General features: G+C 40.9%; 1 protein-coding gene across 21 annotated transcripts in view; it reads right to left on the bottom strand.

The window, feature by feature from the left end:
• nrxn1a (neurexin 1a) overlaps window positions 1–14,408 on the bottom strand; it is a 775,979-nt gene that overhangs the window by 464,224 nt on the left and 297,347 nt on the right. For all 21 annotated transcript variants that reach the window (XM_061910433.1, XM_061910435.1, XM_061910444.1 and 18 more), the window contains one exon: window positions 3,473–3,856. In XM_061910433.1, coding sequence (XP_061766417.1) covers window positions 3,473–3,856 — 384 coding nt within the window. The remainder of the gene's footprint in view (window positions 1–3,472; window positions 3,857–14,408) is intronic.

Here is a 14,408-nt window from a genome sequence, read left to right as displayed (position 1 = left end):
TGCATTGTAGGTATCAAAACTAAATATAGTGGATCCAGCAAAGTTAAAAAGTAAACATTTGGTGTCAACATCAAAAGTTGTACACCTACTCATCACATGAGACTAAAACATATCTTGTGAGATTAGTGCTGATTGTTCAGTACAATATAGTGTTGTCGATACCAATGTTTTAGTACCTATACCAAAGTATATTTTGATGCTTTTCGGTACTTTTCAAAATAAAGGGGACCACAAAAAAATGGCATTATTGACTTTATTTTAACAAAAAGATCTTACGGTACATTAAACATCTGTTTCTTATTGCAATTGAAGAACAATGTTGTCCTAAAATAAAATATAAAACCTTGATGCATGTCTTTGGATGTTTTTTTGAGGGCTATATAGACAGAATAGAGCGGCTCCCATAGGCTCCATTGTAAGCGGACGTTTGATCGCATGGATTTACTATTTAGAAAGCATAATCAAAGAAAAACATATGTTTGCTTGTCTTACATAAGTATTGTGAATTATATGCAAAATTTAAAAAAAAAGTGCAGTTCCCTTTTTATTATGAAGGATGCTTTTTGGTAAAGTGGTGCATCATTGATTCAGTATTATTGCGAAATACAAGCACGGTTTGCTCGGGAAATGTTTCACCACATTGTCTGTCTCCTTAATTTTGAAATGATCGTAAAACATCGCCCTCGTCTTCTTTGGGCCATTTGATCTCTTTCCACAAACACAAGCTCACACACACACACACTTGTAAAACATCGCCCTCGTCTTCTTTGGGCCCTTTGATCTCTTTCCACCTTTCCACAAACACAAGCTCTCTCTCTCACACACACACACACACACACACACACACACACACACACACACACACTTGTAAAACATCGCCCTCTGTTGTAATTTATGGGTTATAGTTCATGTGTGATGGTCATTCCATAATTTGCATGCTAGATTTACTGCTGATTAATTGATCTGTTAATATTTACAGCTAAAAAGAGTTACAAGTGAATTGATTTGATTTATACATGTATTTGATATTGATTATTTGTGAAACGCTGACACTGGATTGATTTGTTTCCTTGTTTATAGCCTAACAAAGGGTTAACTAAAATACTACATGTTCCACAATGCATTGTGGCAAACCGGATGTAATGAAAGGAGCGGGAGCAGGTGCATTGTGGTTGATGAGACTGAGCGTTACGAGCTTACGGGTGATGAATGAATGACGGATAACAAGATATAAGGATCGTTTTGTACCATTTGTATCCCCACATTTTTCTTATACAAAGTACAACTTTATTTACACACCCTCGTCTTCTTTGGGCCCTTTGATCTCTTTCCACCTTTCCACAAACACAAGTTCTCACACACACAAACACACACACACACACACACACACACACACACATGCACACAGGCCGCATCACCCGCAGAAGGACCTGCATCACAAATAGGTGCACTGTCTCATGTGCAGTCTCGGGTTGTACGGTTTACCGGTATTAGTATAGTACCGCGATACTAATGAATTATTTTCGGTACTATACCGCCTATGAAACGTACCGGTCTGCCACACCCCTGCGCCCGCGTCGTCGTCCCGTGGAGTCATTGCTGGTTTTCGAGCAGAGAAGCATGTTTGGCAGAACAGGGAGAACGGATGCATTTCGGTTTAAAAACAAACAATTAAGGTGAAGTTATTACACTGAAACGCCCTCAGGAAGAGGTGCTTTGAAGACATGGCTAGCTAGCGAGCGGCTAACGTTTAGCCGCAATCTTCAGTATTTTAGCTACTTCTAAATCATGAATCCTGGTCTCCATGGCAACTAATAAATTAATTGTATTACAAGTATCATCCCTGCAGGACGAGGAATAGCTAAAGATGGTTCACTACACACCTTATCTCACCTGCATCCAAATGTAAAAAAACGCCATTGGTGGATCTATACCTGACATCCACTGTAATGATATGAAGTGAAGGCACGTATCTAGTCGATACTACTATGATTATGTTGATAGGTTTTGGCATCACAACATCTTTTTTTTTTGTTTTGTTTTTATTCATATTATTTTTATAAACTCAGGAAATATGTCCTTGGAGACATGAGGACTTTGAATATGACCAATGTATGATCCTGTAATGACTTAGTATCAGACTGATGCCCACATTTGTGGTTTGATTGATTAATTTAAACTTTTATTAGTATATAGGATAGTACAGTACATATTCCGTACAATTGACTACTAAATGGTAACACCCGAGAAGTTTTTGAATGTGTTTAATCAATCACGGTATCATCCAAAACTAATGTAAGGTATCAAACAACAGAGGAATAAGTGATTATTACATTTTAACAGAAGTGTAGATAGAACATGTTAAAAGAGAAAGTAACAGTAAATTAACAAGTAGATTGATAACTCATGTTCTACCACTTGTCCTTAGTAATGTTGACAAAATAATAGAATGATAAATGGCACAATATGTTACTGCATATGTCAGCAGACTAATTAGGGTTCTCTGTTTTTTTTTTGCTTACTACTAAAAGACAAGTTGTCTAGTTTCTTCAAAATTATATTTAAGGACTTAATTGCAATAATAAAACAAAGTTTCGTTGTACTTGTGCAATGACAATAAAGACCTATCCTATCCTATCCTATCATCCATCCATCCATCCATCCATTTCTACCGCTTATTCCCTTTCGGGGTCGCGGGGGTCGCTGGAACCTATCTCAGCTACAATCGGGCGGAAGGCAGGGTACACCCTGGACAAGTCGCCACTTCACCGCAGGGCCAACACAGATAGACAGACAACATTCACACACTAGGGCCCATTTAGTGTTGCCAATCAACCTATCCCCAGGTGCATGTCTTTGGAGGTGGGAGGAAGCCCTAGTACCCGGAGGGAACCCACGCATTCACGGGGAGAACATGCAAACTCCACACGGAAAGATCCCGAGCCTGGATTTGAACCCAGGACTGCAGGAACTTCGTATCATATCCTATCCTATCCTATCCTATAAACATATGTTTATAGGATAGGATAGATTTGTTGTTAAAATAAAGCCAATAATGCAATTTTTGTGTGGTGTCCTTTATTTAGAAAAGTACCGAAAAGTATCAAAATAATTTGGGTACCCATACCAAAATATTGGTATCGGGACAACACTAGTGCAGTCTATTGAAGACATCTTGCGAAAACAATGTCCGTGTATTTTACCAGTTAAATGAATCATGGAAACAACACAATCAAAGCTTCTGCCTATCAAATGAATCAATAAAATCACAGAATTGTTGCATCCCTATAAGTTAAATGTTTGACTCTACCATTTACTGTTTTAATGTACATTATTGTCTATGGTCAAAAGAGTAGAATCCTAATTTATAGCACATCGATATAAAACATCATATTTGACCTGAAGAAATGGATTATTGGGCTAACATTTCAAAAATAGCACTCTGAGCTGACAAAAAGTAAGGCTTACTTACCTCTTTCGCAGGAGCGGCCTAGGTATCCAGTTCCAGAGCAGTCGCATACGTATCGATTCCAGCCTTCTCTGCAGATGCCGTTGTTTTGGCAGGGGTTGCTCAGACACTGCTTGGGAGGCTCCTTGGAGCACGAGGGCTTGACCCCCGCAGCCTTCTGAATTTCAGCCAGGCGCCGGACATCCTTACTCTGTCCGTCGATAAATAGATCTCGTATGCAGCCGACATAGCCATAGTTGAGCAGAGCAGTCCACACCTCAGTGGGGAACACCAGGCCCATTTTGTTCTCTGGCAGGCCCCCGAGGTAAAGATTATCATCCAAGTCCAGGATCTCGCTTTCTCCAGGGGCTGTGTAGGCAGTACGGAGGGTGTTGATAGAGATGGTACCTAAAAACACAGACAAATAGATATTTTTCTCTTTTAGTTTGACAAAAACATGCACAGAAGCCATTTAGACTTAGACTTCCGTTTATTGTCATTCAAATTTGAACTTTACAGTACAGATAAGAACGACATTTCGTTGCATTAGCTTGTTGTATGAGTATGAGTTTTTTTCGAACATGCAAGCATACAACATGATACATCACAATTTCCAGTGTCTCTTTTCAACATGTTTGAAAAGGAGTAGGAAGAAGCAGAGCTTATTTAATCCTCCCCCTTTTCTTTTACATAACAGTTGCTAAAACTTTTGTTGACTTCCTGTTCTTAATGTCTTCACAATATACTCCATAAGTAATTAAAAAAATAATAATAATAATTGTTGAAGTTTTATTCCATACGATGAGATAAGTAAGATTATTTTGCACTATTTTGTTGTAGTGCAGGATAAAAGAGCAATAAGGTGCAGATATAACTAAATAGATTACCGTACATGTAAATGTATTGCACTTTTTCATATGCATCCACGTTTAAAAGTTCAAGTTAAAGTACCAACGATTGTCCCACACACATGAAGTGTGGCAAAATTATTCTCTGCATTTGGGAAGGGGAAGGGAGCAGTGAGCAGCAGCGGTGGCCACGCCCGGGAATCATTATCGGAGATTCAACCTTCAATTCCAACCCTTGATGCTAAGTGTCCAGCAGGGAGCTCATGGGTCCCATTTTTATAATCGTTGGTATGACTTGGCCGGGCTTTGAACTCACAACCTACCGATCTCAGTTTATGGATGTATTGTCTTTATATTCCAGTGAGTTAATCTGTTTTTTGGGGGGAAATTGAGAGAATTATGTTGATGGCCTGAGGGAAGACGCTGTTACAGAACCTTCAGCTACAGAGGCTGCGGAACCTCTTTGTAGAGTCCAGCAGTGAAAACAGTCCTTGGTGGGGGTGGGAGGAGTCTCTACAGATTTTCTGAGCCCTGGTCAGGCAGCGGCTTTTTTGCAATTTCCTGAACAGGAGGAAGAGGAGTCCTTTAAAGATCATTTAAAGATTTTCCGATGTAGAAGTTAGTCTAAATACTGTTATCTGTCTGGACAGGGTCAGGACTTTCTTCATTTAGAAAGACTGATGAGTGTTGATAAGACACATTAATCACAGGGCAGGGAGTCTATTAGCAGAATAATCCCGGATCCCGAGCATCCTCCTCTCCATTTCCCTTGAATTTGTCATAATAAATCTAATTCATCTTAAAGGAGCGGTCATCTAAAAAAAGAGAGCAGAGGTGGATAAAAATGTGGCGCCCCTTCAATCATTTTGGCCAGTTGTAAAAAAAAAAAAAAACTGCAGCCATCTTTTTGAACTTGATTAACAGACTGCAGCCTTTTTTTTTCCGCTCTCCTTCTGTTTGCCTCTCCGACATAAACCTGCAACCAGAGTTTGTGTGTTTCCCCACCATGATTTATTGCTCTCATTCAGGTTTAATTCTCGATCCGAAGCACGGTAAACAACGGAGGACATGGCTGGACTGTAAAGTTGAGCAAAGGGATGCCTTACGCTAGGAATCGGACCGAGTGATTCATTTGCTTATGGGTCCGTTACTCTTGGTTCAGGAGCCGTCGTGGATCTGTAATTAATGGCTGCTGCCTTCACTGCCCTCATCCAGTAATCAATAGAGCATGCTCCTGCCTGGGGAGAGCGGCGGAGAAATAGGCTAAGAATGATCCAAAATAAAATTGCCATTAAAACATAATTTGAATTTTGAGTGGCAGACGCATGCAACGGACGATATGGCGCAGCTAATAGTTTATTGCCTCCGGGCAAATGTCCTCACTGTTTGTTGTGAAACGGGAGCGGAGTTTTTAAGTGACTTTCCTCCTCAAACTGTTTATGTTGGGAGAAAAGACTTAAACCCCACATGAATTTGCATTAGAATTTCACAATAAACATTGAATAGAGTTCCATTACATCAGTTTTTCTCAAATAGGGGGACGGGGGATAATATTTTATCAGTATAATGGAGTATCATGCTTCACAAAATGTGCTCATTGTTGCCAATAATCCTGGCTACCTCATTTTGATTAAAGAAACAAATAAAAAAGCAGCACACATTGTGTTTTCAATTCAGTTCATTTGTTGTTTTGTTGGTAAATAAGGATTCTATTTTTTATTTTATTTTTTTCAGGCAAATTGATGCACTTTAAGTATTTTTTGTTTCAGTCTAAAGAACAATGGAAACAAAAACAAAAACAAAACAAAAAAAAAAAATATATATATATATCTATTAAAAGTGCAGACAAAAGAACAATGGGGGCTTCACGGTGGCAGAGGGGTTAGTGCGTCTGCCTCACAATACGAAAGTCCTGCAGTTTTGGGTTCAGTCCCAGGCTCGGGATCTTTCTGTGTGGAGTTTGCATGTTCTCCCCGTGACTGCGTGGGTTCCCTCCGGGTACTCCGGCTTCCTCCCACCTCCAAAGACATGCACCTGGGGATAGGTTGATTGGCAACACTAAATTGGCCCTAGTGTGTGAATGTGAGTGTGAATGTTGTCTGTCTATCTGTGTTGGCCCTGCGATGAGGTGGCGACTTGTCCAGGGTGTACCGCGCCTTCCGCCCGATTGTAGCTGATATAGGCGCCAGCGACCCCCGCGACCCCAAAAGGGAATAAGCGGTAGGGAATGGATGGATGGATGGATGGATAAAAAACAATGGTAATAAAATTACTCTTTATTGTAAGTGGATCTCAGTTTATTGTTCTTCGGTCAAAGGTCAACAAAGCAAACAAACAGTTGTTCATTCCTAGATTGAAAATAAAAATGCTGCAGACCGAAAGGGTTTTAGGCTGAAGTTAAACACTTATTGCGCCTAACCCTATAAATAAGTACAAAACAAACTTCCGAAAATTATAAAATGTCCTTTGCACAACATATTATAAATACACATTATAGACAACATGAACATAGTTCAATTTTATACACAGTACAGGCATGTGAAATATCCTTGTATACGTATTAAACCTTTGCATTAATTATATACAATATATACAAAAAATTTTACTTCTATTATTTATATCCCACGTTTAGTTTTTAATTAACAACAATCATAATATTAACTACAATGTTGATTCAAGAGTGATATATGTTTTCAAGACATTGGTCTTAAAGTGTTTTTTAAATCTATATTTGTTTTTTTTATTTTCTTTAATGGTAATACGGATAGTGTTATGCAGAGGTGTCCTTATATATTTTTTTTTTTTTTTTACAATATTTATTTATTTTTCTATAGCTTGTCCCTTTTGGGGTCGCGGGCGGTGCTGGAGCCTATCTCAGCTGCATTTGGGCAGAAGGCGGGGTACACGCTGGACAAGTCACCACCTCATCACAGGGCCAACACAGTTTTTTATCCATCCATCCATTTCCTACCGCTTATTCCCTTTGGTGTCGCGGGGGGCGCTGGTGCCTATCTCAGCTACAATCGGGCAGAAGGCCGCGTACACCCTGGACAAGTTGCCACCTCATCACAGGGCCAACACAGTTATTTATTTGATAGGGAAATCATAATACAGCTGCAATGAGGTGGCGACTTGTCCAGGGTGTACGCCGCCTTCCGCCCGATTGTAGCTGAGATAGGCACCAGCGCCCCCCCGCAACCTCAAAAGGGAATAAGCGGTAACCATCCATCCTTTTTCTACTGCTTATTCCCTTTGGTGTCGCGGGGGGCCCTGGTGCCTATCTCAGCTACAATTGGGCAGAAGGCCGATGTACACCCTGGACAAGTCACCACCTCATCACAGGGCCAACACATTTATTCGATAGGGTAATCATAATACAGCTGCAATGAGGTAGCGACTTGTCCAGGGTGTACGCCGCCTTCCGCCCGATTGTAGCTGAGATAGGCACCAGCGCCCCCCCCCCCCCCCCCCCCCCCCCGCAACCTCAAAAGGGAATAAGCGGTATCCATCCATCCATTTTCTACTACTTATTCCCTTTGGTGTCGCGGTGGGGGGGGGGGGTCGCGGTGCCTATCTCAGCTACAATTGGGCAGAAGGCCGATGTACACCCTGGACAAGTTGCCACCTCATCACAGGGCCAACAGTTATTTATTTGATAGGGAAATCATAATACCGCTGCGATGAGGTGGCGACTTGTCCAGGGTGTACTCTGCCTTCCGTCCGATTGTAGCTGAGATAGGCGCCCGCAACCCCAAAAGGGAATTAGCGGTAGAAAATGGATGGATGGATGGATCATAATACAGGTACTGAAAAAACAGACACTTTTTTTTTTGTCACCTCCCTCCAAAAAAAAATTAAATTAAAATAAAATTGTGGAAAAATAATACAAGTAAAATAAAAACTCCCCCTTACCCCCTCCTACATTTCAGTCACAGTGAGTAACAATGTACTGCCTTCCTATTCACCACAAATAGAGAAACACAATAACTGATTAAAAGGGAAAAAAGGTGAAGTGAATTATATTTATATAGCGCTTTTCTCTTGTGACTCAAAGCGCTTTACATAGTGAAACCCAATATCTAAGTTACATTTTTAAACCAGTGTGGGTGGCACTGCGAGCAGGTGGGTAAAGTGTCTTGCCCAAGGACACAACGGCAGTGATTAGGATGGCAGAAGCGGGGATTGAACCTGCAACCCTCAAGTTGCTGGCATGGCCGCTCTACCAACCGAGCTATACCGCCCCCGTTTTTATGCATATGTTAATTGACCAATCAACCTGGTGACAGGTTGATTGGTCAATTAATATATGCATAAAAATGTGTTTTATTGTGTATATATATATTTTTTTTTAATGAATTAAGTAACGTTTATGACAACCTTTCTCCAAAACACAATATAGAATGTGAGATATAACAGGATGATGCATACATTTATCATTTGTTTTCAAAACGGTTACTAAAAAGTGGGACCCCAGAAATGTACTAAGGTAACAACAAAGATAAAGATCACAAACATAAAGAGAAGAATCACTGAATAAATAACAACATCCATCCATTTTCTACCGCTTATTCCCTTTGGGGTCACGGGGGGCGCTGGTGCCTATCTCAGCTACAATCAGGCAGAAGGCCGATGTACACCCTGGACAAGTTGCCACCTCATCACAGGGCCAACACAGGTATTTATTTGATAGGGAAATCATAATACAGCTGTGATGAGGTGGCGACTTGTCCAGGGTGTACACCGCCTTCCGCCCGATTGTAGCTGAGATAGGCGCCAGCGCCCCCCTACAACCCCAAAAGGGAATAAGCAGTAGAAAATGGATGGATGGATGGATGGATCATAATACAGGTACTGAAAACACAAACACTTTTTATCAGGTATAGCTCAGTTGGTAGAGTGGCCGTGCCAGCGACTTGAGGGTTGCAGGTTCGATTCCCGCTTCCGCCATCATAGTCACTGCCGTTGTGTCCTTGGGCAAGACACTTTACCCACCTGCTCCCAGTCCCACCCACACTGGTTTAAATGTAACTTGGATATTGGGTTTCACTATGTAAAGCACTTTGAGTCACTAGAGAAAAGCGCTATGTAAATATAATTCACTTCCCTTTTCTTTGTGTCCCCCCCCGCCCAAAAAAAAACAAACAAAAAAAAAAAAGTTGCAGAAAAATAATACAAGTAAAATAAAAATTACCCCTTACCCCCTCCTAAATTTCAGTCACAGTGAGTAGCAATGTACTGCCTTCCTCCTCGCCACAAATAGAGAAACACAATAACTGATTAAAAGGGAAAAAAGGTAACAACTAAGATAACGATCACAAACATAAAGAGAAGAGTCACTGAATAAAAAACAACAACAACAAACAAAAAAGACTTGAGGTAAATGAAAAGGTTCATTGTCAACAGTGACTATCACATTCATCCTATAGTGTCTTTAATTTAGCAAGGGAGCTAATTATGCTGTCCCAGGTCGAGTCAAATTGCTTTGGTGTACCCTTCAGATTATACTGAATTTTCTCTAAATCTAAGAAAAACATGAGGTCATTAAACCATAGGGAGACCTTAGGTGCAAACTGGGATTTCCACTCGATTAAAATCCTTCTACAAGCTATTAATGATGCAAAGGCGATACTATCCCTAAAAGTCTGCTTAATTTTTGGATAGTTTGGTGGAATTCCAAAATACAGCTAATTCTGCACAAGGCGTCAGTTCAAAATGTAATGCATCTGCAAGATGTTTAAAGATAATAGTCCAGTAGTCTTTCAGACAGGGACAGGACCGGCACATGTGTGTCATGATTGACATCGATTACATGTATCTGCAATACTGGCATTGGAAAGTTTAGCGTGAATAAAATATAAATGATGGACAACCGTATAACAATTTTATAGACAAATGATGATATTATAGAGAGTCCCGCTGTGAACGGGACTCTCGCTGCTGTGTTGGATCCGCTTTGGACTGGACTCTCGCGACTGTGTTGGATCCATTATGGATTGAACTTTCACAGTATCATGTTAGACCCGCTCGACATCCATTGCTTTCGTCCTCTCCAAGGTTCTCATAGTCATCATTGTCACCGACGTCCCACTGGGTGTGAGTTTTCCTTGCCCTTATGTGGACCTACCGAGGATGTCGTAGTGGCTTGTGTTGTGGTTTGTGCAGCCCTTTGAGACACTAGTGATTCAGGGCTATATTAGTAAACATTGATTGATTGATATAGCTGCGGCGGAGGGCGGGTGGTCCAAAGTGTTTGCTTCTTCCCAAAGAAGGGGCTTAACAGAAAATAGTGTCAGGCTTGCCACTGACAGTTTGTTTGGGTTTTAGTTTCTCCTCTGTGTGTTTAGTATTTCCTGTCAGCACTCTTATTTTGGTTCAGCTTCCTGTTTGTCTCCATGAGTGCTTTGTTTCCCCTCAGCTGTGGCTAATGGGCACCTGGCTACACCTTACGTCAGTCAGCCAGCTCCTATTTTACCTCCTTTGTTCCTCCAGTCAGTGCTGGATTATTGTCGCTCTTGTGTCGTTGCTACCTGTCGTGATTTGTCGATGTCATCATTACAGCTACTACCTGTCGTGCTACTATTTGTCCTTGTCGCCGTAGCGGTAAGCTGTTCCTGCTAGCTATTTGTAGTTTGTTTTCTCCTAGCTTTTTGTTTTCGTGTTTTCTTGTTAGTGAAGTGAATTATATTTATATAGCGTTTTTTCTCTGGTAACTCAAAGCGCTTTACATAGTGAAACCCAATATCTAATGTTTACATTTAAACCAATGTGGGTGGCACTGGGAGCAGGTGGGTAAAGTGGCTTGCCCAAGGACACAACGGCAGTGACTGGGATGGCGGAAGCGGGGATCGAACTTGCAACCCTCAAGTTGCTGGCACGGCTGCTCTACCAACCGAGCTATACCGCCAGCCATTAGCTGTTTCCAGTTTTTCTGTTTCCTGCTAAGATACCTGTTAGCTTCCACACTGGGTCTTTTGTTTGTAATCCGCCCACGTGCGCGCTTTTGGTTTGAACCCTTTGTTTGGTTTTGTTCTAATTGTTTATATTAAAACCATGTTTTCTCACTCCATGCCTGCCTCCTTCTCTGCATCTCGGGGTTCGTCAATAACAGACTTTGACAAATAGTTGAGAAACACTGCCTTACAATGACATTAGTATGCATGAAAGTGCATATTAAAATTAATCATACATCTTAAATGCATTGTAAAATATGTTGATAAGCTGCAGCTACTATATACGGCATAGCCGTGAAATGCTCATGGTTAAAAATACACGTTCTCCATATTCAAGGTGAACCAGCATTGTTTTGTTTTTATTTGTAGTTTGTTTTCTCCTAGCTTTTTGGTTTCGTGTTTTCTTGTTAGCCATTAGCGGTTTCCAGTTTTTCTGTTTCCTGCTAGATACCTGTTAGCTTCCACACTAGGTCTTTTGTTTGTAATCTGCCCACGTGCGCGCTTTTGGTTTGAACCCTTTGTTTGGTGTTGTTCTAATTGTTTATATTAAAACCATGTTTTCTCACTCCATGCCTGCCTCCTTCTCTGCATCTCGGGGTTCGTCAATAACAGACTTTGACAAATAGTTGAGAAACACTGCCTTACAACGACATTAGTATGCATGAAAGTGCATATTAAAATTAATTATACATCTTAAATGCATTGTAAAATATGTTGATAAGCTGCAGCTACTATGTATGGCATAGCCGTGAAATGCTCATGGTTAAATATACACGTTCTCCATATTCAAGGTGAACCAGCATTGTTCTGTTTTTATTTTTAGTTTGTTTTCTCCTAGCTTTTTGGTTTCGTGTTTTCTTGTTAGCCATTAGCAGTTTCCAGTTTTTCTGTTTCCTGCTAGATACCTGTTAGCTTCCACGTTAGGTCTTTTGTTTGTTATCCGCCCACGTGCGCGCTTTTGGTTTGAACCCTTTGTTTGGTTTTGTTCTAATTGTTTATATTAAAACCATGTTTTCTCACTCCATGCCTGCCTCCTTCTCTGCATCTCGGGGTTCGTCAATAACAGACTTTGACAAATAGTTGAGAAACACTGCCTTACAACGACATTAGTATGCATGAAAGTGCATATTAAAATTAATTATACATCTTAAATGCATTGTAAAATATGTTGATAAGCTGCAGCTACTATATACGGCATAGCCGTGAAATGCTCATGGTTAAAAATACACGTTCTCCATATTCAAAGTGAACCAGCATTGTTTTGTTTTTATTTGTAGTCTGTTTTCTCCTAGCTTTTTGGTTTCGTGTTTTCTTGTTAGCCATTAGCGGTTTCCAGTTTTTCTGTTTCCTGCTAGATACCTGTTAGCTTCCACGCTAGGTCATTTGTTTGTCATCCGCCCAGGTGCGCACTTTTGGTTTGAACCCTTTGTTTGGTTTTGTTCTAGTTGTTCATATTAAAACCATGTTTTCTCACTCCATGCCTGCCTCCTTCTCGGCATCTCGGGGTTCGTCAATAACAGACTTTGACAAATAGTTGAGAAACACTGCCTTGCAATGACATTAGTATGCATGGAAGTGAATATTAAAATTAATTATACATCTTAAATGCATTGTAAAATATGTTGATAAGCTGCAGCTACTATGTATGGCATAGCCGTGAAATGTTCATGGTTAAATATACACGTTCTCCATATTCAAGGTGAACCAGCATTGTTTTGTTTTTATTTGTAGTTTGTTTTCTCATAGCTTTTTGGTTTCGTGTTTTCTTGTTAGCCATTAGCGGTTTCCAGTTTTTCTGTTTCCTGCTGGATACCTGTTAGATTCCACGCTAGGTCTTTTGTTTGTTATCCGCCCACGTGCGCGCTTTTGGTTTGAACCCTTTGTTTGGTTTTGTTCTAGTTGTTTTTATTAAAACCATGTTTTCTCACTCCATGCCTGCCTCCTTCTCTGCATCGTGGGGTTCGTCAACAACAGACTTTGACAAATAGTTGAGAAACACTGCCCTACAACGACATTAAAATGCATGAAAGTGCATATTAAAATTAATTATACATCTTAAATGCATTGTAAAATATGTTGATAAGCTGCAGCTACTAAGTACGGCACAGCCGTGAAATGCTTATGGTTAAATATACACGTTATCCATATTCAAGGTGAACCATTATTGTTTTGTTTTTATTTGACCGAGAGAACCTGGTCCCGCTAGCATGTTGTAGTCCTTTTCCAGGGTCTTAGCCCCAGGCATCTGTTCCAGCGCTTCCCTACTGCCACCCACTGCCCCCGCTCTTTCAAGCCACATCTGTTGTGACTTCCAAGCTTTGCACACTTGGCAAGAGCCACCCGCAACACAGCCAGAACAGCTCCCTTCAGGTTACGGCTAATGAGCACACTACATCAAACTCATTAGTGACTCGGAAACTTTTTTCTCGGACAAGAGCAGGTACTTAACTCAAGTGTCAACATTAGTGTGGTCGGTGTGGTTTGTGATGGGAGCATCCGCTCACCACTCACGTGCACCTTGTCAGATCCAATGTTCCTTTTGACGGCAGTTTTAAATTTAGTTTTACAGCATTAACTCTAACTGCGGTAACAGTGGAAGCATTTAAGTCCCATCTTAAAACTAATTTGTAAACTCTAGCCTTTAAATGGAACCCCCATTTTAGACCAGTTGATCTGCCGTCTCTTTTCTGCTCTGCCCCCCTCTCCTGCGTGGAGAGGTTAATAGGTGACCACGGATGAGGCGCTAGCTGTTCAAAGTCGTGACCCGGGGTGGACCACTCATCTGTGCATCAGTTGGGGACGTCTCTACGCTGCTGACTTGTCTCCACTCAAGATGATCCCCTGCTAGTCCCACTATGGACTGGACTCTCACACTATTAACCAGATCCACTCAATGTCAGGGGGATGGGGGGCTCCCTCATCTGCGGTCCCCCCAAGGTTTCTCATTTTATCCCATTGGGTTGAGTTTTTTCTTCCCCTAATGTGGGATCTGAGCCGAGGATGTCGTTGTGGCTTGTGCAGCCCTTTGAGACACTTGTGATGAAGGGCTATATACGTAAACTTTAGGCAAAAATGTATTTTAGTTTTGCTCAAATTCCAGTCATCTAAATATATTGAGTTTTAGTCAACAAAACTACGCAACATTTTTGTCAGCCAAAATTA

Source organism: Nerophis ophidion, linkage group LG09 (assembly GCF_033978795.1).
Source record: "Nerophis ophidion isolate RoL-2023_Sa linkage group LG09, RoL_Noph_v1.0, whole genome shotgun sequence".
Lineage (NCBI taxonomy): Eukaryota > Metazoa > Chordata > Actinopteri > Syngnathiformes > Syngnathidae > Nerophis > Nerophis ophidion.
This window is presented reverse-complemented; position numbering and strand designations above follow the sequence as displayed.